The 27,813-nt window shown below is 36.8% G+C and overlaps 1 protein-coding gene across 1 annotated transcript in view; it reads left to right on the top strand.

Moving 5' to 3' along the window:
- LOC146146280 (uncharacterized) overlaps positions 1-27,813 on the top strand; it is a 34,238-nt gene that overhangs the window by 5,810 nt on the left and 615 nt on the right. The window contains exons 9-17 of the mRNA XM_083390703.1: positions 201-314; positions 7,122-7,235; positions 7,564-7,698; positions 8,194-8,307; positions 14,119-14,232; positions 15,200-15,313; positions 20,880-20,993; positions 21,961-22,074; positions 27,640-27,753. Coding sequence (XP_083246829.1) covers positions 201-314; positions 7,122-7,235; positions 7,564-7,698; positions 8,194-8,307; positions 14,119-14,232; positions 15,200-15,313; positions 20,880-20,993; positions 21,961-22,074; positions 27,640-27,753 — 1,047 coding nt within the window. The remainder of the gene's footprint in view (positions 1-200; positions 315-7,121; positions 7,236-7,563; positions 7,699-8,193; positions 8,308-14,118; positions 14,233-15,199; positions 15,314-20,879; positions 20,994-21,960; positions 22,075-27,639; positions 27,754-27,813) is intronic.

The following is a 27,813-nucleotide window of genomic DNA, read 5'->3' as shown; positions in this document are numbered from 1 at the left end:
TGGATAAGATTCTCTTATGTCAACACATAGCTCACACAGTGGTGAAGAACACCATAACGATTCGTAACGGTGTTCCAGTAAAGAATTACTCTTGGATCTCACACTTTCCCGTGCTATTTATAGTTTTCGCGTATGTAGTAAATCTAATTCTAGTCTTAATTAATATTAAAAATTATTATCATTTGTCATTCGCTTTTCAGACATAAACGAATGTGATTTGGGTCCTTGTCTAAACGGAGCCCAATGTTTCAACAACCCTGGAAGCTTTTCGTGCTCGTGTCAACCAGGATTTACTGGACCTCTTTGCAACACAGGTAATTTTCTGAATAGGTTCTAGTAAACCAAACCGCAAAACGTTGCATTGCAAAAACTTAGTAATTGAGGCGCGACAGACTTGTAAAAACAAAGTAAAAGTCCACAATAGCGAGTGTCTAAACGCAAATTTTGCACAAGGTTTTAAGTTCACCGTAATACCCGCAACGATTGAGATTTCAAAAAAGTAGGGCTTTGTGAATTGTTGGCGGCGCAACAGGTTTTAGGCTTCGCTAATGCCGAATAGGTTAACATTTTGCACAAACGGCTGCTTTACAGCCACTTTTAAGAGGTTTGAAACGTAAAACTTTTACAGATAAAACCATCACAAAATAAATAAAACTTGCCTGCCATAGCTACAGGCGATCGGACGCAACCAGTGTTTTGCAACAGCAACTTAATGCTTGCCTAGGCCCTAGGGCAGCGTTTCTCAGCCACTGAGTGCACAACGCTATTTCAAGGTTTTAAAAACCTGCATGGATAAGATTCTCTTATGTCAACACATAGCTCACACAGTGGGAAGAACACCATAACGATTCGTAACGGTGTTCCAGTAAAGAATTACTCTTGGATCTCACACTTTCCCGTGTTCCCGGGGTTATTAAGGACACGGGTCAACGGGGACTACACAGGTAACGCAAGGTTATAGAGGCGCACGATACCGTATGTTAGGTCCTAATGTTAAAACTAAACTGTTAACCTTTCCTCAATATATAAATCTTATTTCATTTGGGCAAGAGAATACATTCCTGGGAAAACAATTCTAGTTTAATAACTTTGGTTTTCTAACTATATTTTTTTTACGTAGAGTGGTTGAATGATTTTTATCCAGAGTTTTTGACGAATTTCAACATATTACTGACAAGTCTAGTTTTAAATCGATTTGTGAATAGAAATTATTTTACTTGTTATTGCTGAAGGTCTACAGCTATGTAGACGACTTGTGAAAAGATAAGGCTGAGGGCAGTTATCTTTGCCACTTGTCTACAATTCGTTCTACTCGAGATCAGATTTTAGAGCAATTTATAGTTTTCGCGTATGTAAGAGGTTTGAAACGTAAAACTTTTACAGATAAAACCATCACAAAATAAACAAGACTTGTCTGCCATAGCTTCAGGCGATCGGACGCAACCAGTGTTTTGCAACAGCAACTTAATGCTTGCCTAGGCCCTAGGACAGCGTTTCTCAGCCACTGAGTGCAACGCTATTTCAAGGTTTTAAAAACCTGCATGGATGAGACTCTCTTATAGCCACAACGATCCGTACAGGCGTTTCGGTAAAATAATTTTTGCCGGTATTGTAAATCGGTGAAAATCCATCTATTTTTACCAGGCCATGTCCCTTTTTTACACGCCACATTTAAAATAAGTGTTCAGGATATCTGTGCACTACATCGAAAAGTAACCTGTTGGTTGATAACATCATATTAGTGTTTGTTGTATATATCTACGAAATAATTGCCTATCGGTTTCGTATCCCATTAGGCTGCTTGAATGATTAGAATCTTGTCCAATCAGAGTTAGACGAATTTTGACATATTACTGACAAGTCCAGTTTTAAATCAATTTGTCAATATAGATGCTTTTACTTGTTATAATGGAAAGCCAAAGCCGCAAAATACCAATTTATGGATTTTAACTAGAAGTATTTGTTAGGTAAAGGCGTATTTTACCCTTCATTCACATAACAATTTTTGAAATGAAATAGCAACATTGCTTTTTATTTAGTAAATTATTATTTAAACACTTGGCGATTTACTTCTCCATTTTCTATTTTATACAGCTACTTTATCATTATAATGATTACTTTGCAATCCATTTGTCTACTTTGTAGTTTACATATCTTATTTGTGATTACGTAAACAAAATTGATTTACAACTTTCAGACATGTGATAGAAGCATAGCTTTAAAAACGGCAACTAATAAGACACTGCCGTTGACGTTACGTACAACAGTTGATTTTAACACGACAAAGCCACAATTGTTTTAAAATTGCGGATACCGCGCGTACAGATCAAATAGCATATAACGTGGAATGACATCTTTGCGTTATTCACAACATGTTGAATTCAAGAGCAACTGGGACAATGGCATAGCGTATTTAGGACTTTGACATGTCAAATGAAACGCATAGTGAACGAATGGCTGCTGTGTGAATCAAACAGCAACATTTCGAATGAAACGTCGAGTTCAGTGCTCCGCAACCTTTTTTACTTGCGGCACACCAACAGGGCTAAAACAATTCGGCGGCACACCTACAAAATTTATTTCTTAGACAATAGACAACTTCGGCAAAAATGCTAGGCAGCAAAGGGAAAAGAAGCGATTTTTGTAATGAAACGAATTTAACGTATTGCATTCCTTTCTTCTGTTTTTGCGATTTTGAAACATTCTAAAATTTCTGAAGCCGACCAAAGTTTTGAAAGTTATACCCCGTTGCAACAACTACCGTAATAAGAGAACAGGGGGCTTTACTATACATAGCGTTCAAAAAATGAAACCTGAAATTGGCGCTTTGTGCTTCTTGCTGAGTTTATTTTTTAAAACAGCTGCCAAGACTACTTATCTAATCGCAAACTGCCAATTCATAATAACATTAATGAGCACCGGACTTTCAAAAATCCAGGGCGTTTTTATTAAATCAGTACAAATTCTTACTTGTCAGTAATCACCATCAAATTGTAACAGTACTTGGGAAATCGATTTAGCGCTTCTGTGTTTTATCATTGAAACAATACGTTTTGTCTCTCATCCCTCATAATTATTATATGGGCCGAAAATTTATTTTCGGGACATATCTTGTTTTTGCTCGAAAATGTTTCAGACCGATTTTTGCCCGAAGCTTTGCAGAAAAAGTAGACATGGTAGAACTTTCAAATTTTCAGACATAGCGTAAAGTGGTATGGAGGTAGGTGCGATGTCGAGGTTTATGACTGTACCCCTAGGGGCCTCTGACTGGGGGGCCAAAAACCTAAAATATTGTGACGTCATCGTTTTAGCTCTTTGTAGCTATCTACTCCTACCTAGCGGCAGAAAAACTCGATACAGAATTTGTTTATATCGCATCGTTGGTTCAACTCGCGAAGGGACTAAGTGGCTGCGTTGGTAAAACTGGGCGCGCGCGACTTGCATTTAAGAAAAAGGTTTCACTTAGTAAAATAACCTACTACTCTTACAAAACAGCATATTTTAAATGCGAAATCTGGTTACAGTGTACGCCTCTCTATATGCACCTGCTGCGCATGTTACTCCAATCAAAATAAATATTAAGAACACTGCGTTTATTGGATTTCAATTGGCAAAACTTTCAATTTAAAAGGTGGTTTATTAGGCACATAAACTTGTTCTGCACATTGCTCGAAACTACAGATTTAAAGTCTGTTATAACTGTGCTTGCTCGGACCAAGCCATGGCAAAAATTTACCCAGTAAAAGTTGGCGAAAGTATAGCAAACCAAGGACGTTAAATCATTTTAAGAGAATGATAATGTTTTTTAAACAAGTCAGCTGGACAAAGTGTAATAACATGCTTGTACGCATTATCTACGTAAATTCTAATGTTTCGATCATTTCCCAAATACTACGACGCCATATTTGAACCCTTTCGCATCAAAGCCAGAAGTTAAGTGGAGAGGTTTTCGGCCCATATCTGTTTTTGCTTGCAGAAACAAGTTAAGGAAAAATATAAAATATCTACATAATAAAAGAGAAAGTTTGTGAAATGTGTGTATGTGTGTGGAAAAAAAAGTTAAAAAAAAAATTTTAAATTAAAAAAAAAAAAGAAAAACACCAAGCCCTGCAAATATACTCTATGACAAATATACAACAACCGCACCTCCGTCTAGTTCTTTTTTGGTTTCCTATGGTATGTTTCAGAACGATTTTTGTCCGAAGCTTTATAGAAAAGTAGACATCGTAGAACCTTCAAATTTTCAGACATGACGTAGAGTGATATGTAGGTGCTTTGTAGATGTTTATGAGGCTGCAGCCCTAGGGGCCTTTGCTTGGGGGGCAAAAACCTGAAATATTGCGTTTTAGCTCTTTGTAGCTAACGACTGCCATCTGGCAGCAGAAAAACGTTCATACAGAATTCGTTCATATTCGCTTGCTTTGTCCAGCTTGTGAAGTGACGAAGCGACTTACCGCCTGCTGCGCTTGATTGTCCCGCGCGTGAGACTTTCATTGTGCGAAGTGGCACGTCCAAAACTGGGCTCGCGCGACTGGAATTTTAAAAAAAGGCTTCTCTTTAGTAAAATTACTTAAGGCTCTTAAGAAACAACTTATTTTATATCAGAATATCGGCGACTCATTTATAATGCTTGCTTTCAATGCGGCGTTAGCTTTTTTCGGGCGACCAATAACTTCGCGATAAGCTTCGCCTAATAATCAAGTGTCAATAGGGTGTATTTACCGCCGCAAATTTAAATGCGAAATTTTAAGGCAGTCTACGCCTCTCTGTTAGCACCTGTTGTGCATCTTGCTCCAACCAGCATTCCAACATCAGGCCTAAACAAGTAGCAAAACTTTCGATTTAATAATTTGCGTATTGAGCACATAATAGTGTTTTTCATATTGTTTGAAACTACAGATTTAAAGCTTGTTTTACCAGTGATTGCTCGGACTAAGCCAGGGTAAAAAATTACCGAGTAAAAGTTTGTAAAAGTATAGCAAACCATAGGCGTTAAACCATTTTTAGTCTTTAAGAGAATGGTAATATTTGATTTTCAAACACGTAAGCTGGTCAAAATGTAATAAAATGGCCATACGCATTATCTACGTAAATTCTTTTTATCAAATATATGTTTCGATCATTCCCCAAAATCTACGCCATATTTGAACCCCTTTCGCATCAAAGGCATAAGTTAAGTGTGGAAGTTTTCGGCCCATATCTGTTTTTGCTTGCAGAAACAAGTTAAGGAAAATGAAACGCAAAATATATAATATAAAGTACACAATACGAATATTAAAAAAAAAATAAAAAAAAAAAATAAAAAATTAAAATAAAGTAAAAATTGAAAATAAACACTAAGCCCTGAAAATATACCCCCTGACAAACTATACAACAACCGCACCCCCGTCTAGTTTTATTACTAACTAATAGCAAATGCGCACTCTGAAACTATAAAGGGCTCACAACAAAGAAATGATCCAAGTGCTGATGTCTGTCAGTGAACAGGATAATAAGACGTCCGCGATACACGTTAATTTATTCACAATACTGACTGTTAAAGCGGTAAGTTATACTTGCTGACAAATTCGTAACATACCAAGTTCAAAATACTTGCCATTGATAAGATATCCATTTTTCGCCTTAATTAGATTTATTGTTAAAAAGTATCCTCAACGTAGTACACCTCTAGGAATGTCGCGGCACTCCGGTTGCGGAGCACTGGTCTAGTCAACAACTGTAATGGCAATAGTGTACTTAGAATGGAAGACTAATTTGCGAAATAAACAGCAAAGTAGTGAATGGAACAGCATCCTGTGAATTTTAGCAACCATTTGAATGTAGTGTTCAACTAACGATTTTAATTGCAATATTTGTATTTGAATGGCTACTATTCGAATTAAACAGCAATATATTTATGCTGTTTGATTTGTACGCGCCCATATCTGCAAATTGTAAACAATTGTTGTGCACCTTAAAACAAGTTATTGTACGTTGTAAAGTTAAGGTTGCTGTCTTTTAGTTGCCGTTTCAAAAGCTATTTTGCTATTGCAAGTCTGGAAATTTTGAATAAAGTTCGTTAAGGTCATCACAAATAAGACTTGTGAATTACAGATTGCAAGTTAGTCATTAATCACAAAGTAGCGGTGTAAAGCAGAAAGGAGGGGGAACACACAATAATAACTAAAATACAATAATACCTAAACCAGAAAAATCTATAAAACCATAGTATTAAAACCAAAGACATAATGAAGCCAAATGCGCCGTAATATCCGCGACAAAATATTCTGACATAAACCTGTCTGAATAAGTTTTAAATTGATCGGAATGAGGCCTAAAAGTCACATATAACGCCTGAAACTGTAGGGAGGAAATGGGACGATGGGGGCCATGGTTATGGCATCGGCTGTTTTGGTGTCGACGTTTGGGCGGCCTAGTTTGACCGGCAACGTTAGGGCGCCGCTGTTTAAGAACCGGATTTTTCAGGCTGTTTGGGGTTATTGGTGGGTAATGAGTGGGTTAGAAAATGGGTTGGGGTTGAAATTATTAGAGGATTTAGTGAGGCACTTAGGGGTGGGTGGGGTTTGGGGTTAGGTAAAATATTGTATAGGCCTGATTCTGGCCATTTAGGTGTTGTTCCAAAGGGTTTAGGTCTTAATCCGATTTGTTTCGTATTACGACTAGTAGGTATTAATGCTATTTTGGTCTTATTCCGAAATGTGTTTTATTTCAACGTTTATGTTGTTCTTATTTTGGTCTTATGGCTGGAGTCCAAAGGAGAGAAGTAAATCGCCAAATGTTTGAATCAAAAGTTTCTAAATAAAAAACAATGTTGCTATTTCATTTAAAAATATGATATGTTAATCAACGTTATACCGTTAAAAGGGCCTTTGCTTAATAGTTATTTAAAAATCTATAAACTGCTATTTTTGCAGCTTTGGCTTATCATAGTTTATTGTGAAAATTCTACAGCTATGTAGGCGAGTTGTGAAAAGACAAGGCTGAGGGCAGTAATTTTTGCCTTTTACCCTGCAATTCTTCTATTCTAGATCAGATTTTAGTGCAGTTTTCGCGTATGCAGTAAATCTAATTCTGGCCTTAATTAATAAAAAAAATATTATCATTCGTCAAACGTTTTTCAGACGTAAACGAATGTGATTCAAGTCCTTGTCAAAATGGAGCCCAATGTTCAGACAACCCTGGAAGCTTTTCCTGCTGGTGTCAACCAGGATTTACTGGAACTATTTGCGACACAGGTAATTTGCTATGTATGCTCAATGCTCATGTTCGAGCTGTAGAGATTTAAACAAAGCAATCCGCAAACGTTTGAAATGATAAACTATTGGACTATTTTTGTGGCTTGTAGCAAAGTAATTGCTAAATCTTAGTAATTAAGGCGCGACAGCTTGGTCAAAAAACACAGCTAAAGCTTGTTGTATCTATTATTGCCAATCGGTTTTGCAACTTGGCCTCACGAAAATTAGCTTGACGGTCTAAACTATAAGTCTTGTCCGGAAATTAAAACCCAACTTCAGTAAAAAGAACATGTAATTTGTCGTTTCATCACTACAAGATTTAATGCAGATATTAATGAGTGCAGCGACCAAGGAGCGACCAACTTTTGCGGAATGAATACTGATTGTATGAATAATGTCGGATCTCACACTTGCCCATGTTCCCAGGGTTATCAAGGACAGGGGTTCAACGGTGACTGCACAGGTAAAGTGCTGTTGTTTATCGCAAGGTTAAGCCTCACATGGTATTGTAGGATGGAGTCTCAATGTTCACACTAAACTGTAATGTAATGAGATTTAGCCTAACCTTTCCTCAATATATAAATCTTCTTGCGTTTGAGTTAGCATTCCTCGGAAAACAATTCCATTGTTTAATAGCTAGGGTGCTTTCGCTTTATTTTCATCTAGTTTTCAAATTTTGTGTTTCTTATTTAATTTTCAGTTTTTGACGAATTTCAACATATTACTGACAATTTAGTTTTAATTCAAATTGGGAATAGAGATTATTTTACTTGTTATTGCTGAAGGTCTACAGCTATGTAGGCGAGTTATGAAGAGATAAGGCTGAGTGCAGTTATCTTTCCACTTGTCTATAATTCGTTCTACTCGAGATCAGATTTTAGTTTTCACGTTCGTAGTAAATCTAATTCTAGTCTCAATTAATATTAAAAATTATTATCATTCGTCATTCGCTTTTCAGACATAAACGAATGTGATTCGGGTCCTTGTCTAAACGGAGCCCAATGTTTCAACAACCCTGGAAGCTTTTCGTGCTCGTGTCAACCAGGATTTACTGGACCTCTTTGCGAAAGAGGTAATTTTCTGAATAGGTTCTAGTAAACCAAACCGCAAAACGCTGCATTGCAAAACCTTAGTAATTGAGGCGCGACAGACTTGTAAAAACACAGTAAAAGTCCACAATAGCGAGTGTCTAAACGCAAACTCTGCACAAGGTTTTAAGTTCACCGTAATACCCGCAACGATTGTTATTTCAAAAAAGTAGGGCTTTGTGAATTGTTGGCGGCGCAACAGGTTTTAGGCTACGCTAATGCCGAATAGGTTAACCTTTTTGCACAAACGGCTGCTTTACAGCCACTTTTAAGAGGTTTGAAACGTAAAACTTTTACTCATAAAAACATCACAAAATAAACAAGACTTGTCTGCCATAGCTACAGGCGATCGGACGCAACCAGTGTTTTGCAACAGCAACTTAATGCTTGCCTAGGCCCTAGGGCAGCGTTTCTCAGCCACTGAGTGCACAACGCTATTTCAAGGTTTTAAAAACCTGCATGGATGAGACTCTCTTATAGCACAACGATCCGTACAGGCGTTTCGGTAAAATAATTTTTGCCGGTATTGTAAATCGGTGAAAATCCATCTATTTTTACCAGGCCATGTCCCTTTTTTACACGCCACATTTAAAATAAGTGTTCAGGATATCTGTGCACTACATCGAAAAGTAACTTGTTTTTAGGTTACGTTTTTAAACATCTCGGTTATGATAACATCATATTAGTGTTTGTTGTATATATCTACGAAATAATTGCCTATCGGTTTCGTATCCCATTAGGCTGCTTGAATGATTAGAATCTTGTCCAATCAGAGTTAGACGAATTTTGACATATTACTGACAAGTCCAGTTTTAAATCAATTTGTCAATATAGATGCTTTTACTTGTTATAATGGAAAGCCAAAGCCGCAAAATACCAATTTATGGATTTTAACTAGAAGTATTTGTTAGGTAAAGGCGTATTTTACCCTTCATTTACATAACAATTTTTGAAATGAAATAGCAACATTGCTTTTTATTTAGTAAATTATAATTCAAACACTTGGCGATTTACTTCTCCATTTTCTATTTTATACAGCTACTTTATCATTATAATGATTACTTTGCAATCCATTTGTCTACTTTGTAGTTTACATATCTTATTTGTGATTACGTAAACAAAATTGATTTACAACTTTCAGACATGTGATAGAAGCATAGCTTTAAAAACGGCAACTAATAAGACACTGCCGTTGACATTACGTACAACAGTTGATTTTAACACGACAAAGCCACAATTGTTTTAAAATTGCGGATACCGCGCGTACAGATCAAACAGCATATAACGTGGAATGACATTTTTGCGTTATTCACAACATATTGAATTCAAGAGCAACTGGGACAATGGCATAGCGTATTTAGGACTTTGACATGTCAAATGAAACGCATAGTGAACGAATGGCTGCTGTGTGAATCAAACAGCAACATTTCGAATGAAACGTCGAGTTCAGTGCTCCGCAACCTTTTTTACTTGCGGCACACCAACAGGGCTAAAACAATTCGGCGGCACACCTACAAAATTTATTTCTTAGACAATAGACAACTTCGGCAAAAATGCTAGGCAGCAAAGGGAAAAGAAGCGATTTTTGTAATGAAACGAATTTAACGTATTGCATTCCTTTATCTTCTGTTTTTGCGATTTTGAAACATTCTAAAATTTCTGAAGCCGACCAAAGTTTTGAAAGTTATACCCCGTTGCAACAACTACCGTAATAAGAGAACAGGAAGCTTTACTATACATAGCGTTCAAAAAATGAAACCTGAAATTGGCGCTTTGTACTTCTTGTTGAGTTTTTTTTTAAACAGCTGCCAAGACTACTTATCTAATCGCAAACTGCCAATTCATAATAACATTAATGAGCACCGGACTTTCAAAAATCCAGGGCGTTTTTGTTAAATCAGTACAAATTCTTACTTGTCAGTAATCACCATCAAATTGTAACAGTACTTAGGAAATCGATTTAGCGCTTCTGTGTTTTATCATTGAAACAATACGTTTTGTCTCTCATCCCTCATAATTATTATATGGGCCGAAAATTTATTTTCGGGACATATCTTGTTTTTGCCCGAAAATGTTTTTGCAGAAAAAGTAGACATGGTAGAACTTTCAAATTTTCAGACATAGCGTAAAGTGGTATGAAGGTGCGATGTCGAGGTTTATGAGACTGTACCCCTAGGGGCCTCTGACTGGGGGGCCAAAAACCTAAAATATTGTGACGTCATCGTTTTAGCTCTTTGTAGCTATCTACTCCTACCTAGCGGCAGAAAAACTCGATACAGAATTTGTTTATATCGCATCGTTGGTTTAACTCGCGAAGGGACTAAGTGGCTGCGTTGGTAAAACTGGGCGCGCGCGACTTGCATTTAAGAAAAAGGTTTCACTTAGTAAAATAACCTACTACTCTTACAAAGCAGCATATTTTAAATGCGAAATCTGGTTGCAGTGTTCCCCTCTCTATATGCACCTGCTGCGCATGTTACTCCAATCAAAATAAATATTAAGAACACTGCGTTTATTGGATTTCAATTGGCAAAACTTTCAATTTAAAAGGTGGTTTATTAGGCACATAAACTTGTTTTGCACATTGCTCGAAACTACAGATTTAAAGTCTGTTATAACTGTGCTTGCTCGGACCAAGCCATGGCAAAAATTTACCCAGTAAAAGTTGGCGAAAGTATAACAAACCAAGGACGTTAAATCATTTTAAGAGAATGATAATGGTTTTTAAACAAGTTAGCTGGACAAAGTGTAATAACATGCTTGTACGCATTATCTCCGTAAATTCTAATGTTTCGATCATTTCCCAAATACTACCACGCCATATTTGAACCCTTTCGCATCAAAGCCAGAAGTTAAGTGGAGAGGTTTTCGGCCCATATCTGTTTTTGCTTGCAGAAACAAGTTAAGGAAAAATATAAAATATCTACATAATAAAAGAGAAAGTTTGTGAAATGTGTGTATGTGTGTGGAAAAAAAGTTAAAAAAAAATTTTAAATTAAAAAAAAAAAACAAAAAAACACCAAGCCCTGCAAATATACTCTATGACAAATATACAACAACCGCACCTCCGTCTAGTTCTTTTTTGGTTTCCTATGGTATGTTTCAGACCGATTTTTGGCCGAAGCTTTATAGAAAAGTAGACATCGTAGAACCTTCAAATTTTCAGACATGGCGTAGAGTGATATGTAGGTGCTTTGTAGAAGGTTATGAGGCTGCAGCCCCAGGGGCCTTTGCTTGGGGGGCAAAAACCTGAAATATTGCGTTTTAGCTCTTTGTAGCTAACGACTGCCATCTGGCAGCAGAAAAACTTTCATACAGAATTCGTTCATATTCGCTTGCTTTGTCCAGCTTGTGAAGTGACGAAGCGACTGACCGCCTGCTGCGCTTGATTGTCCCGCGCGTGACAAAAACGTCCAAAACTGGGCTCGCGCGACTTGCATTTTAAAAAAAGGCTTCTCTTTAGTAAAATTACTTAATGCTCTTAAGAAACAACTTATTTTATCGCTGCAAATTTAAATGCGAAATCTGATGGCAACTCTAATCCAACATATCAACACCAGCCCTAGGCAACTTAAAATTGTGTGTTGATATGTTGGATTGGAGTAACATACTATACAGGTGCAAATAGCAAATATTCTCCAAATACGATTTTTTCAAATATTCTCCAAATCGTATTTCATCGTATTGTCGAGTTAAGGCCGTGAATAAAGTTTCACCCACCGTACAATTAACGGAGGGAAGCATTGCGAGTAGAGGTGTTCAAAGCAGAATATCGGCGACTCATTTATAATGCTTGCTTTCAATGCGGCGTTAGCTTTTCTTCGGGCGACGAATAACTTCGCGATAAGCTTCGCCTAATAATCAAGTGTCAATAGGGTGTATTTACCGCCGCAAATTTAAATGCGAAATTTTAAGGCAGTCTACGCCTCTCTGTTAGCACCTGTTGTGCATCTTGTTCCAACCAGCATTCCAACATCAGGCCTAAACATAAGTAAAAATTGAAAATAAACACTAAGCCCTGAAAATATAACCCCTGACAAAATATACAACAACCGCACCCCGTCTAGTTTTATTACTAACTAATAGCAAATGCGCACTCTGAAACTATAAAGGGCTCACAACAAAGAAATGATCTAAGTGCTGATGTCTGTCAGTGAACAGGATAATAAGGCGTCCGCGATACACGTTAATTTATTCACAATACTGAATGTTAAAGCGGTAAGTTATACTTGCTGACAAATTCGTAACATACCAAGTTCAAAATACTTGCCATTGATAAGATATCCATTTTTCGCTTTAATTAGATTGATTGTTAAAAAGTATCCTCAACGTAGTACACCTCTGGGAATGTCGCGGCACTCCGGTTGCGGAGCACTGGTCTAGGCAACAACTGTAATGGCAATAGTGTACTTAGAATGGAAGACTAATTTGCGAAATAAACAGCAAAGTAGTGAATGGAACAGCATCCTGTGAATTTTAGCAACCATTTGAATGTAGTGTTCAACTAACGATTTTAATTGCAATATTTGTATTTGAATGGCTACTATTCGAATTAAACAGCAATATATTTATGCTGTTTGATTTGTACGCGCCCATATCTGCAAATTGTAAACAATTGTTGTGCACCTTAAAACAAGTTGTTGTACGTTGTAAAGTTAAGGTTGCTGTCTTTTAGTTGCCGTTTCAAAAGCTATTTTGCTATTGCAAGTCTGGAAATTTTAAATAAAGTTCGTTAAGGTCATCACAAATAAGACTTGTGAATTACAGATTGCAAGTTAGTCATTAATCACAAAGTAGCGGTGTAAAGCAGAAAGGAGGGGGAACACACAATAATAACTAAAATACAATAATACCTAAATCAGAAAAATCTATAAAACCATAGTATTAAAACCAAAGACATAATGAAGCCAAATACGCCGTAATATCCGCGACAGAATATTCAGACATAAACCTGTCTGAATAAGTTTTAAATTGATCGGAATGAGGCTTAAAGTCACATATAACGCCTGAAACTGTAGGGAGGAAATGGGACGATGGGGGCCATGGGTATGGCATCGGCTGTTTTGGTGTCGACGTTTGGGCGGCCTAGTTTGACCGGCAACGTTAGGGCGCCGCTGTTTAAGAAGCGGATTTTTCAGGCTGTTTGGGGTTATTGGTGGGTAATGAGTGGGTTAGAAAATGGGTTGGGGTTGAAATTATTAGAGGATTTAGTGAGGCACTTAGGGGTGGGTTGGGTTTGGGGTTAGGTAAAATATTGTATAGGCCTGATTCTGGCCATTTAGGTGTTGTTCCAAAGGGTTTAGGTCTTAATCCGATTTGTTTCGTATTACGACTAGTAGGTATTAATTCTATTTTGGTCTTATTCCGAAATGTGTTTTATTTCAACGTTCATGTTGTTCTTATTTTGGTCTTATGGCTGGAGTCCAAAGGAGAGAGGTAAATCGCCAAATGTTTGAATCAAAAGTTTCTAAATAAAAAACAATGTTGCTATTTCATTTAAAAATATGATATGTTAATCAACGTTATACCGTTAAAATGCGCCTTTGCTTAATAGATATTTAAAAATCTATAAACTGCTATTTTTGCGGCTTTGGCTTATCATATGTTATTGTGAAAATTCTACAGCTATGTAGGCGAGTTGTGAAAAGACAAGGCTGAGGGCAGTAATTTTTGCCTTTTACCCTGCGATTATTCTACTCTAGATCAGATTTTAGTGCAGTTTTCGCGTATGCAGTAAATCTAATTCTGGCCTTAATTAATAAAAAAAATATTATCATTCGTCAAACGTTTTTCAGACGTAAACGAATGTGATTCAAGTCCTTGTCAAAATGGAGCCCAATGTTCAGACAACCCTGGAAGCTTTTCCTGCTCGTGTCAACCAGGATTTACTGGAACTATTTGCGACACAGGTAATTTGCTATGTATGCTCAATGCTCATTTTCGAGCTGTAGAGATTTAAACAAAGCAATCCGCAAACGTTTGAAATGATAAACTATTGGACTATTTTTGTGGCTTGTAGCAAAGTAATTGCTAAATCTTAGTAATTAAGGCGCGACAGCTTGGTCAAAAAACACAGCTAAAGCTTGTTGTATCTATTATTGCCAATCGGTTTTGCAACTTGGCCTCACGAAAATTAGCTTGACGGTCTAAACTATAAGTCTTGTCCGGAAATTAAAACCCAACTTCAGTAAAAAGAACACGTAATTTGTCGTTTCATCACTACAAGATTTAATGCAGATATTAATGAGTGCAGCGACCAAGGAGCGACCAACTTTTGCGGAATGAATACTAATTGTATGAATAATGTCGGATCTCACACTTGCCCATGTTCCCAGGGTTATCAAGGACAGGGGTTCAACGGTGACTGCACAGGTAAAGTGCTGTTTATCGCAAGGTTAAGCCTCACATGGTATTGTAGGATGGACTCTTAATGTTCACACTAAACTGTAATGTAATGAGATTTAGCCTAACCTTTCCTCAATATATAAATCTTCTTGCGTTTGAGCTAGCATTCCTCGGAAAACAATTCCATTGTTTAATAGCTAGGGTGCTTTAGCTTTATTTTCATCTAGTTTTCAAATTTTATGTTTCTTATTTAATTTTAGGTTTTTGACGAATTTCAACATATTACTGGTAATTTAGTTTTAATTCAAATTGTGAATAGAGATTATTTTACTTGTTATTGCTGAAGGTCTACAGCTATGTAGGCGAGTTATGAAAAGATAAGGCTGAGTGCAGTTATCTTTCCACTTGTCTATAATTCGTTCTACTCGAGATAAGATTTTAGTGCAATTTATAGTTTTCACGTTCGTAGTAATTCTAATTCTAGTCTTAATTAATATTAAAAATTATTATCGTTCGTCATTCGCTTTTCAGACATAAACGAATGTGATTCGGGTCCTTGTCTAAACGGAGCCCAATGTTTCAACAACCCTGGAAGCTTTTCGTGCTCGTGTCAACCAGGATTTACTGGACCTCTTTGCAACACAGGTAATTTTCTGAATAGGTTCTAGTAAACCAAACCGCAAAACGATGCATTGCGAAACCTTAGTAATTGAGGCGCGACAGACTTGTCAAAACACAGCAAAAGTCCACAATGGCGAGTGTCTAAACGCAATTACTTGTTATTATGGAAAGCCAAAGCCGCAAAATAACAATTTAGAGATTTTAACGAAAAGTATTTGTTATGTAAAGGCGTATTTTACCCTTCATTCACATAACAATTTTTGAAATGAAATAGCAACATTGCTTTTTATTTAGCAAATTATTATTCAAACACTTGGCGATTTACTTCTCCATTTTCAATTTTATACAGCTATACTTTATCATTATAATTATTACTTTGAAATCCATTTGTCTACTTTGTAGTTTACATATCTTATTTGTGGTTACGTAAACAAAATTGATTTACAACTTTCAGACATGTAATAGAAGCATAGCTTTAAAAATGGCAACTAATAAGACACTACCGTTGGCGTTACGTGCAACAGTTGATTTTAACACGACAAAGCCACAATTGTTTTAAAATTGCGGATACCGCGCGTACAGATCAAACAGCATATAACGTGGAATGACATCTTTGCGTTATTCACAACATGTTGAATTCAAGAGCAACTGGGACAATGGCATAGCGTATTTAGGACTTTGACGTGTCAAATGAAACGCATAGTGAACGAATGGCTGCTGTGTGAATCAAACAGCAACATTTCGAATGAAACGTCGAGTTCAGTGCTCCGCAACCTTTTTTACTTGCGGCACACCAACAGGGCTAAAACAATTCGGCGGCACACCTACAAAATTTATTTCTTAGACAATAGACAACTTCGGCAAAAATGCTAGGAAGCAAAGGGAAAAGAAACGATTTTTGTAATGAAACGAATTTAACGTATTGCATTCCTTTATCTTCTGTTTTTGCGATTTTGAAACATTCTAAAATTTCTGAAGCCGACCAAAGTTTTGAAAGTTATACCCCGTTGCAACAACTACCGTAATAAGAGAACAGGGGGCTTTACTATACATAGCGTTCAAAAAATGAAACCTGAAATTGGCGCTTTGTACTTCTTGTTGAGTTTTTTTTTTAAACAGCTGCCAAGACTACTTATCTAATCGCAAACTGCCAATTCATAATAACATTAATGAGCACCGGACTTTCAAAAATCCAGGGCGTTTTTGTTAAATCAGTACAAATTCTTACTTTTCAGTAATCACCATCAAATTGTAGCAGTACTTGGGAAATCGATTTAGCGCTTCTGTGTTTTATCATTGAAACAATACGTTTTGTCTCTCATCCCTCATAATTATTATATGGGCCGAAAATTTATTTTCGGGACATATCTTGTTTTTGCCCGAAAATGTTTCAGACCGATTTTTGTCCGAAGCTTTGCAGAAAAAGTAGACATGGTAGAACTTTCAAATTTTCAGACATAGCGTAAAGTGGTATGGAGGTAGGTGCGATGTCGAGGTTTATGACTGTACCCCTAGGGGCCTCTGACTGGGGGGCCAAAAACCTAAAATATTGTGACGTCATCGTTTTAGCTCTTTGTAGCTATCTACTCCTACCTAGCGGCAGAAAAACTCGATACAGAATTTGTTTATATCGCATCGTTGGTTCAACTCGCGAAGGGACTAAGTGGCTGCGTTGGTAAAACTGGGCGCGCGCGACTTGCATTTAAGAAAAAGGTTTCACTTAGTAAAATAACCTACTACTCTTACAAAGCAGCATATTTTAAATGCGAAATCTGGTTGCAGTGTTCCCATCTCTATATGCACCTGCTGCGCATGTTACTCCAATCAAAATAAATCTAAGAACACTGCGTTTATTGGATTTCAATTGGCAAAACTTTCAATTTAAAAGGTGGTTTATTAGGCACATAAACTTGTTTTGCACATTGCTCGAAACTACAGATTTAAAGTCTGTTATAACTGTGCTTGCTCGGACCAAGCCATGGCAAAAATGTACCCAGTAAAAGTTGGCGAAAGTATAGCAAACCAAGGACGTTGAATCATTTTGAGAGAATGATAATGGTTTTTAAACAAGTTAGCTGGACAAAGTGTAATAACATGCTTGTACGCATTTTATACGTAAATTCTAATGTTTCGATCATTTCCCAAATACTACGACGCCATATTTGAACCCTTTCGCATCAAAGCCAGAAGTTAAGTGGAGAGGTTTTCGGCCCATATCTGTTTTTGCTTGCAGAAACAAGTTAAGGAAAAATATAAAATATCTACATAATAAAAGAGAAAGTTTGTGAAATGTGTGTATGTGTGTGGAAAAAAAGTTAAAAAAAAAAATTTAAATTAAAAAAAAAACAAAAAAACACCAAGCCCTGCAAATATACTCTATGACAAATATACAACAACCGCACCTCCGTCTAGTTCTTTTTTGGTTTCCTATGGTTTCCTATGGTATGTTTCAGACCGATTTTTGTCCGAAGCTTTATAGAAAAGTAGACATCGTAGAACCTTCAAATTTTCAGACATGGCGTAGAGTGATATGTAGGTGCTTTGTAGAAGGTTATGAGGCTGCAGCCCCAGGGGCCTTTGCTTGGGGGACAAAAACCTGAAATATTGCGTTTTAGCTCTTTGTAGCTAACGACTGCCATCTGGCAGCAGAAAAACTTTCATACAGAATTCGTTCATATTCGCTTGCTTTGTCCAGCTTGTGAAGTGACGAAGCGACTGACCGCCTGCTGCGCTTTATTGTCCCGCGCGTGAGACTTTCATTGTGCGAAGTGGCACGTCCAAAACTGGGCTCGCGCGACTTGCATTTAAAAAAAAGGCTTCTCTTTAATAAAATTACTTAATGCTCTTAAGAAACAACTTATTTTATCGCTGCAAATTTAAATGCGAAATCTGATGGCAACTCTAATCCAACATATCAACACCAGGCCTACGCGCAAAATAGCAAATATTCTCCAAAATACGATTTTTTCAAATATTCTCCAAATCGTATTTCATCGTATTGTCGAGTTAAGGCCGTGAATAAAGTTTCACCCACCGTACAATTAACGGAGGGAAGCATTGCGAGTAGAGGTGTTCAAAGCAGAATATCGGCGACTCATTTATAATGCTTGCTTTCAATGCGGCGTTAGCTTTTCTTCGGGCGACCAAGAACTTCGCGATAAGCTTCGCCTAATAATCAAGTGTCAATAGGGTGTATTTACCGCCGCAAATTTAAATGCGAAATTTTAAGGCAGTCTACGCCTCTCTGTTAGCACCTGTTGTGCATCTTGTTCCAACCAGCATTCCAACATCAGGCCTAAACATCTAGCAAAACTTTCGATTTAATAGTTTGCGTATTGAGCACATAATAGTGTTTTTCATATTGTTTGAAACTACAGATTTAAAGCCTGTTTTAACAGTGATTGCTCGGACCAAGCCAGGGTAAAAAATTACCGAGTAAAAGTTTGCAAAAGTATAGCAAACCATAGGCGTTAAACCATTTTTAGTCTTTAAGAGAATGGTAATATTTGATTTTCAAACACGTAAGCTGGTCAAAATGTAATAAAATGGCCATACGCATTATCTACGTAAATTCTATTTATCAAATATATGTTTCGATCATTCCCCAAAATCTACACCATATTTGAACCCCTTTCGCATTAAAGGCATAAGTTAAGTGGGGAAGTTTTCGGCCCATATCTGTTTTTGCTTGCAGAAACAAGGTAAGGAAAATGAAACACAAAATATATAATATAAAGTACACAATACAAATATTAAAAAAAAATTAAAAAAAAAAAATTAAAATAAAGTAAAAATTGAAAATAAACACTAAGCCCTGAAAATATACCCCCTGACAAAATATACAACAACCGCACCCCGTCTAGTTTTATTACTAACTAATAGCAAATGCGCACTCTGAAACTATAAAGGGCTCACAACAAAGAAATGATCTAAGTGCTGATGTCTGTCAGTGAACAGGATAATAAGGCGTCCGCGATACACGTTAATTTATTCACAATACTGAATGTTAAAGCGGTAAGTTATACATGCTGACAAATTCGTAACATACCAAGTTCAAAATACTTGCCATTGATAAGATATCCATTTTTCGCTTTAATTAGATTGATTGTTAAAAAGTATCCTCAACGTAGTACACCTCTGGGAATGTCGCGGCCCCCGGTTGCGGAGCACTGGTCTAGGCAACAACTGTAATGGCAATAGTGTACTTAGAATGGAAGACTAATTTGCGAAATAAACAGCAAAGTAGTGAATGGAACAGCATCCTGTGAATTTTAGCAACCATTTGAATGTAGTGTTCAACTAACGATTTTAATTGCAATATTTGTATTTGAATGGCTACTATTCGAATTAAACAGCAATATATTTATGCTGTTTGATTTGTACGCGCCCATATCTGCAAATTGTAAACAATTGTTGTGCACCTTAAAACAAGTTGTTGTACGTTGTAAAGTTAAGGTTGCTGTCTTTTAGTTGCCGTTTCAAAAGCTATTTTGCTATTGCAAGTCTGGAAATTTTAAATAAAGTTCGTTAAGGTCATCACAAATAAGACTTGTGAATTACAGATTGCAAGTTAGTCATTAATCACAAAGTAGCGGTGTAAAGCAGAAAGGAGGGGGAACACACAATAATAACTAAAATACAATAATACCTAAATCAGAAAAATCTATAAAACCATAGTATTAAAACCAAAGACATAATGAAGCCAAATGCGCCGTAATATCCGCGACAGAATATTCACACATAAACCTGTCTGAATAAGTTTTAAATTGATCGGAATGAGGCATTAAAGTCACATATAACGCCTGAAACTGTAGGGAGGAAATGGGACGATGGGGGCCATGGTTATGGCATCGGCTTTTTTGGTGTCGACGTTTGGGCGGCCTAGTTTGACCGGAACGTTAGGGCGCCGCTGTTTAAGAAGCGGATTTTTCAGGCTGTTTGGGGTTATTGGTGGGTAATGAGTGGGTTAGAAAATGGGTTGGGGTTGAAATTATTAGAGGATTTAGTGAGGCACTTAGGGGTGGGTTGGGTTTGGGGTTAGGTAAAATATTGTATAGGCCTGATTCTGGCCATTTTGGTGTTGTTCCAAAGGGTTTAGGTCTTAATCCGATTTGTTTCGTATTACGACTAGTAGGTATTAATTCTATTTTGGTCTTATTCCGAAATGTGTTTTATTTCAACGTTCATGTTGTTCTTATTTTGGTCTTATGGCTGGAGTCCAAAGGAGAGAGGTAAATCGCCAAATGTTTGAATCAAAAGTTTCTAAATAAAAAACAATGTTGCTATTTCATTTAAAAATATGATATGTTAATCAACGTTATACCGTTAAAATGCGCCTTTGCTTAATAGATATTTAAAAATCTATAAACTGCTATTTTTGCGGCTTTGGCTTATCATATGTTATTGTGAAAATTCTACAGCTATGTAGGCGAGTTGTGAAAAGACAAGGCTGAGGGCAGTAATTTTTGCCTTTTACCCTGCAATTATTCTACTCTAGATCAGATTTTAGTGCAGTTTTCGCGTATGCAGTAAATCTAATTCTGGCCTTAATTAATAAAAAAAATATTATCATTCGTCAAACGTTTTTCAGACGTAAACGAATGTGATTCAAGTCCTTGTCAAAATGGAGCCCAATGTTCAGACAACCCTGGAAGCTTTTCCTGCTCGTGTCAACCAGGATTTACTGGAACTATTTGCGACACAGGTAATTTGCTATGTATGCTCAATGCTCATTTTCGAGCTGTAGAGATTTAAACAAAGCAATCCGCAAACGTTTGAAATGATAAACTATTGGACTATTTTTGTGGCTTGTAGCAAAGTAATTGCTAAATCTTAGTAATTAAGGCGCGACAGCTTGGTCAAAAAACACAGCTAAAGCTTGTTGTATCTATTATTGCCAATCGGTTTTGCAACTTGGCCTCACGAAAATTAGCTTGACGGTCGAAACTATAAGTCTTGTCCGGAAATTAAAACCCAACTTCAGTAAAAAGAACATGTAATTTGTCGTTTCATCACTACAAGATTTAATGCAGATATTAATGAGTGCAGCGACCAAGGAGCGACCAACTTTTGCGGAATGAATACTGATTGTATGAATAATGTCGGATCTCACACTTGCCCATGTTCCCAGGGTTATCAAGGACAGGGGTTCAACGGTGACTGCACAGGTAAAGTGCTGTTTATCGCAAGGTTAAGCCTCACATGGTATTGTAGGATGGACTCTTAATGTTCACACTAAACTGTAATGTAATGAGATTTAGCCTAACCTTTCCTCAATATATAAATCTTCTTGCGTTTGAGCTAGCATTCCTCGGAAAACAATTCCATTGTTTAATAGCTAGGGTGCTTTAGCTTTATTTTCATCTAGTTTTCAAATTTTATGTTTCTTATTTAATTTTAGGTTTTTGACGAATTTCAACATATTACTGGTAATTTAGTTTTAATTCAAATTGTGAATAGAGATTATTTTACTTGTTATTGCTGAAGGTCTACAGCTATGTAGGCGAGTTATGAAAAGATAAGGCTGAGTGCAGTTATCTTTCCACTTGTCTATAATTCGTTCTACTCGAGATCAGATTTTAGTGCAATTTATAGTTTTCACGTTCGTAGTAATTCTAATTCTAGTCTTAATTAATATTAAAAATTATTATCGTTCGTCATTCGCTTTTCAGACATAAACGAATGTGATTCGGGTCCTTGTCTAAACGGAGCCCAATGTTTCAACAACCCTGGAAGCTTTTCGTGCTCGTGTCAACCAGGATTTACTGGACCTCTTTGCAACACAGGTAATTTTCTGAATAGGTTCTAGTAAACCAAACCGCAAAACGATGCATTGCGAAACCTTAGTAATTGAGGCGCGACAGACTTGTCAAAACACAGCAAAAGTCCACAATGGCGAGTGTCTAAACGCAATTACTTGTTATTATGGAAAGCCAAAGCCGCAAAATAACAATTTAGAGATTTTAACGAAAAGTATTTGTTATGTAAAGGCGTATTTTACCCTTCAATCACATAACAATTTTTGAAATGAAATAGCAACATTGCCTTTTATTTAGCAAATTATTATTCAAACACTTGGCGATTTACTTCTCCATTTTCTATTTTATACAGCTATACTTTATCATTATAATTATTACTTTGAAATCCATTTGTCTACTTTGTAGTTTACATATCTTATTTGTGGTTACGTAAACAAAATTGATTTACAACTTTCAGACATGTAATAGAAGCATAGCTTTAAAAATGGCAACTAATAAGACACTACCGTTGGCGTTACGTGCAACAGTTGATTTTAACACGACAAAGCCACAATTGTTTTAAAATTGCGGATACCGCGCGTACAGATCAAACAGCATATAACGTGGAATGACATCTTTGCGTTATTCACAACATGTTGAATTCAAGAGCAACTGGGACAATGGCATAGCGTATTTAGGACTTTGACGTGTCAAATGAAACGCATAGTGAACGAATGGCTGCTGTGTGAATCAAACAGCAACATTTCGAATGAAACGTCGAGTTCAGTGCTCCGCAACCTTTTTTACTTGCGGCACACCAACAGGGCTAAAACAATTCGGCGGCACACCTACAAAATTTATTTCTTAGACAATAGACAACTTCGGCAAAAATGCTAGGCAGCAAAGGGAAAAGAAACGATTTTTGTAATGAAACGAATTTAACGTATTGCATTCCTTTATCTTCTGTTTTTGCGATTTTGAAACATTCTAAAATTTCTGAAGCCGACCAAAGTTTTGAAAGTTATACCCCGTTGCAACAACTACCGTAATAAGAGAACAGGGGACTTTACTATACATAGCGTTCAAAAAATGAAACCTGAAATTGGCGCTTTGTACTTCTTGTTGAGTTTTTTTTTTAAACAGCTGCCAAGACTACTTATCTAATCGCAAACTGCCAATTCATAATAACATTAATGAGCACCGGACTTTCAAAAATCCAGGGCGTTTTTGTTAAATCAGTACAAATTCTTACCTTTCAGTAATCACCATCAAATTGTAGCAGTACTTGGGAAATCGATTTAGCGCTTCTGTGTTTTATCATTGAAACAATACGTTTTGTCTCTCATCCCTCATAATTATTATATGGGCCGAAAATTTATTTTCGGGACATATCTTGTTTTTGCCCGAAAATGTTTCAGACCGATTTTTGTCCGAAGCTTTGCAGAAAAAGTAGACATGGTAGAACTTTCAAATTTTCAGACATAGCGTAAAGTGGTATGGAGGTGCGATGTCGAGGTTTATGACTGTACCCCTAGGGGCCTCTGACTGGGGGGCCAAAAACCTAAAAAATTGTGACGTCATCGTTTTAGCTCTTTGTAGCTATCTACTCCTACCTAGCGGCAGAAAAACTCGATACAGAATTTGTTTATATCGCATCGTTGGTTCAACTCGCGAAGGGACTAAGTGGCTGCGTTGGTAAAACTGGGCGCGCGCGACTTGCATTTAAGAAAAAGGTTTCACTTAGTAAAATAACCTACTACTCTTACAAAGCAGCATATTTGAAATGCGAAATCTGGTTGCAGTGTTCCCCTCTCTATATGCACCTGCTGCGCATGTTACTCCAATCAAAATAAATCTAAGAACACTGCGTTTATTGGATTTCAATTGGCAAAACTTTCAATTTAAAAGGTGGTTTATTAGGCACATAAACTTGTTTTGCACATTGCTCGAAACTACAGATTTAAAGTCTGTTATAACTGTGCTTGCTCGGACCAAGCCATGGCAAAAATTTACCCAGTAAAAGTTGGCGAAAGTATAGCAAACCAAGGACGTTAAATCATTTTAAGAGAATGATAATGGTTTTTAAACAAGTTAGCTGGACAAAGTGTAATAACATGCTTGTACGCATTATCTACGTAAATTCTAATGTTTCGATCATTTCCCAAATACTACGACGCCATATTTGAACCCTTTCGCATCAAAGCCAGAAGTTAAGTGGAGAGGTTTTCGGCCCATATCTGTTTTTGCTTGCAGAAACAAGTTAAGGAAAAATATAAAATATCTACATAATAAAAGAGAAAGTTTGTGAAATGTGTGTATGTGTGTGGAAAAAAAGTTAAAAAAAAAATTTTAAATTAAAAAAAAAACAAAAAAACACCAAGCCCTGCAAATATACTCTATGACAAATATACAACAACCGCACCTCCGTCTAGTTCTTTTTTGGTTTCCTATGGTTTCCTATGGTATGTTTCAGACCGATTTTTGTCCGAAGCTTTATAGAAAAGTAGACATCGTAGAACCTTCAAATTTTCAGACATGGCGTAGAGTGATATGTAGGTGCTTTGTAGAAGGTTATGAGGCTGCAGCCCCAGGGGCCTTTGCTTGGGGGGCAAAAACCTGAAATATTGCGTTTTAGCTCTTTGTAGCTAACGACTGCCATCTGGCAGCAGAAAAACTTTCATACAGAATTCGTTCATATTCGCTTGCTTTGTCCAGCTTGTGAAGTGACGAAGCGACTGACCGCCTGCTGCGCTTTATTGTCCCGCGCGTGAGACTTTCATTGTGCGAAGTGGCACGTCCAAAACTGGGCTCGCGCGACTTGCATTTAAAAAAAAAGGCTTCTCTTTAATAAAATTACTTAATGCTCTTAAGAAACAACTTATTTTATCGCTGCAAATTTAAATGCGAAATCTGATGGCAACTCTAATCCAACATATCAACACCAGGCCTACGCGCAAAATAGCAAATATTCTCCAAAATACGATTTTTTCAAATATTCTCCAAATCGTATTTCATTGTATTGTCGAGTTAAGGCCGTAAATAAAGTTTCACCCACCGTACAATTAACGGAGGGAAGCATTGCGAGTAGAGGTGTTCAAAGCAGAATATCGGCGACTCATTTATAATGCTTGCTTTCAATGCGGCGTTAGCTTTTCTTCGGGCGACCAATAACTTCGCGATAAGCTTCGCCTAATAATCAAGTGTCAATAGGGTGTATTTACCGCCGCAAATTTAAATGCGAAATTTTAAGGCAGTCTACGCCTCTCTGTTAGCACCTGTTGTGCATCTTGTTCCAACCAGCATTCCAACATCAGGCCTAAACATCTAGCAAAACTTTCGATTTAATAGTTTGCGTATTGAGCACATAATAGTGTTTTTCATATTGTTTGAAACTACAGATTTAAAGCCTGTTTTAACAGTGATTGCTCGGACCAAGCCAGGGTAAAAAATTACCGAGTAAAAGTTTGCAAAAGTATAGCAAACCATAGGCGTTAAACCATTTTTAGTCTTTAAGAGAATGGTAATATTTGATTTTCAAACACGTAAGCTGGTCAAACTGTAATAAAATGGCCATACGCATTATCTACGTAAATTCTATTTATCAAATATATGTTTCGATCATTCCCCAAAATCTACGCCATATTTGAACCCCTTTCGCATCAAAGGCATAAGTTAAGTGGGGAAGTTTTCGGCCCATATCTGTTTTTGCTTGCAGAAACAAGGTAAGGAAAATGAAACACAAAATATATAATATAAAGTACACAATACAAATATTAAAAAAAAAAAAAAAAAAAAAAATTAAAATAAAGTAAAAATTGAAAATAAACGCTAAGCCCTGAAAATATACCCCCTGACAAAATATACAACAACCGCACCCCGTCTAGTTTTATTACTAACTAATAGCAAATGCGCACTCTGAAACTATAAAGGGCTCACAACAAAGAAATGATCTAAGTGCTGATGTCTGTCAGTGAACAGGATAATAAGGCGTCCGCGATACACGTTAATTTATTCACAATACTGAATGTTAAAGCGGTAAGTTATACTTGCTGACAAATTCGGAACATACCAAGTTCAAAATACTTGCCATTGATAAGATATCCATTTTTCGCTTTAATTAGATTGATTGTTAAAAAGTATCCTCAACGTAGTACACCTCTGGGAATGTCGCGGCACTCCGGTTGCGGAGCACTGGTCTAGGCAACAACTGTAATGGCAATAGTGTACTTAGAATGGAAGACTAATTTGCGAAATAAACCGCAAAGTAGTGAATGGAACAGCATCCTGTGAATTTTAGCAACCATTTGAATGTAGTGTTCAACTAACGATTTTAATTGCAATATTTGTATTTGAATGGCTACTATTCGAATTAAACAGCAATATATTTATGCTGTTTGATTTGTACGCGCCCATATCTGCAAATTGTAAACAATTGTTGTGCACCTTAAAACAAGTTGTTGTACGTTGTAAAGTTAAGGTTGCTGTCTTTTAGTTGCCGTTTCAAAAGCTATTTTGCTATTGCAAGTCTGGAAATTTTAAATAAAGTTCGTTAAGGTCATCACAAATAAGACTTGTGAATTACAGATTGCAAGTTAGTCATTAATCACAAAGTAGCGGTGTAAAGCAGAAAGGAGGGGGAACACACAATAATAACTAAAATACAATAATACCTAAATCAGAAAAATCTATAAAACCATAGTATTAAAACCAAAGACATAATGAAGCCAAATACGCCGTAATATCCGCGACAGAATATTCAGACATAAACCTGTCTGAATAAGTTTTAAATTGATCGGAATGAGGCCTAAAAGTCACATATAACGCCTGAAACTGTAGGGAGGAAATGGGACGATGGGGGCCATGGTTATGGCATCGGCTTTTTTGGTGTCGACGTTTGGGCGGCCTAGTTTGACCGGCAACGTTAGGGCGCCGCTGTTTAAGAACCGGATTTTTCAGGCTGTTTGGGGTTATTGGTGGGTAATGAGTGGGTTAGAAAATGGGTTGGGGTTGAAATTATTAGAGGATTTAGTGAGGTACTTAGGGGTGGGTGGGGTTTGGGGTTAGGTAAAATATTGTATAGGCCTGATTCTGGCCATTTAGGTGTTGTTCCAAAGGGTTTAGGTCTTAATCCGATTTGTTTCGTATTACGACTAGTAGGTATTAATGCTATTTTGGTCTTATTCCGAAATGTGTTTTATTTCAACGTTTATGTTGTTCTTATTTTGGTCTTATGGCTGGAGTCCAAAGGAGAGAAGTAAATCGCCAAATGTTTGAATCAAAAGTTTCTAAATAAAAAACAATGTTGCTATTTCATTTAAAAATATGATATGTTAATCAACGTTATACCGTTAAAATGCGCCTTTGCTTAATAGATATTTAAAAATCTATAAACTGCTATTTTTGCGGCTTTGGCTTATCATATGTTATTGTGAAAATTCTACAGCTATGTAGGCGAGTTGTGAAAAGACAAGGCTGAGGGCAGTAATTTTTGCCTTTTACCCTGCAATTATTCTACTCTAGATCAGATTTTAGTGCAGTTTTCGCGTATGCAGTAAATCTAATTCTGGCCTTAATTAATAAAAAAAATATTATCATTCGTCAAACGTTTTTCAGACGTAAACGAATGTGATTCAAGTCCTTGTCAAAATGGAGCCCAATGTTCAGACAACCCTGGAAGCTTTTCCTGCTCGTGTCAACCAGGATTTACTGGAACTATTTGCGACACAGGTAATTTGCTATGTATGCTCATGTTCGAGCTGTAGAGATTTAAACAAAGCAATCCGCAAA

The sequence above is a fragment of the Ascidiella aspersa genome, chromosome 5 (assembly GCF_963924565.1).
Source record: "Ascidiella aspersa chromosome 5, kaAscAspe10.2, whole genome shotgun sequence".
Taxonomy (NCBI): Eukaryota; Metazoa; Chordata; class Ascidiacea; order Phlebobranchia; family Ascidiidae; genus Ascidiella; species Ascidiella aspersa.
Note: the sequence above shows the minus strand (reverse complement) of the source record. Positions and strands in the feature narration are given on the sequence as shown.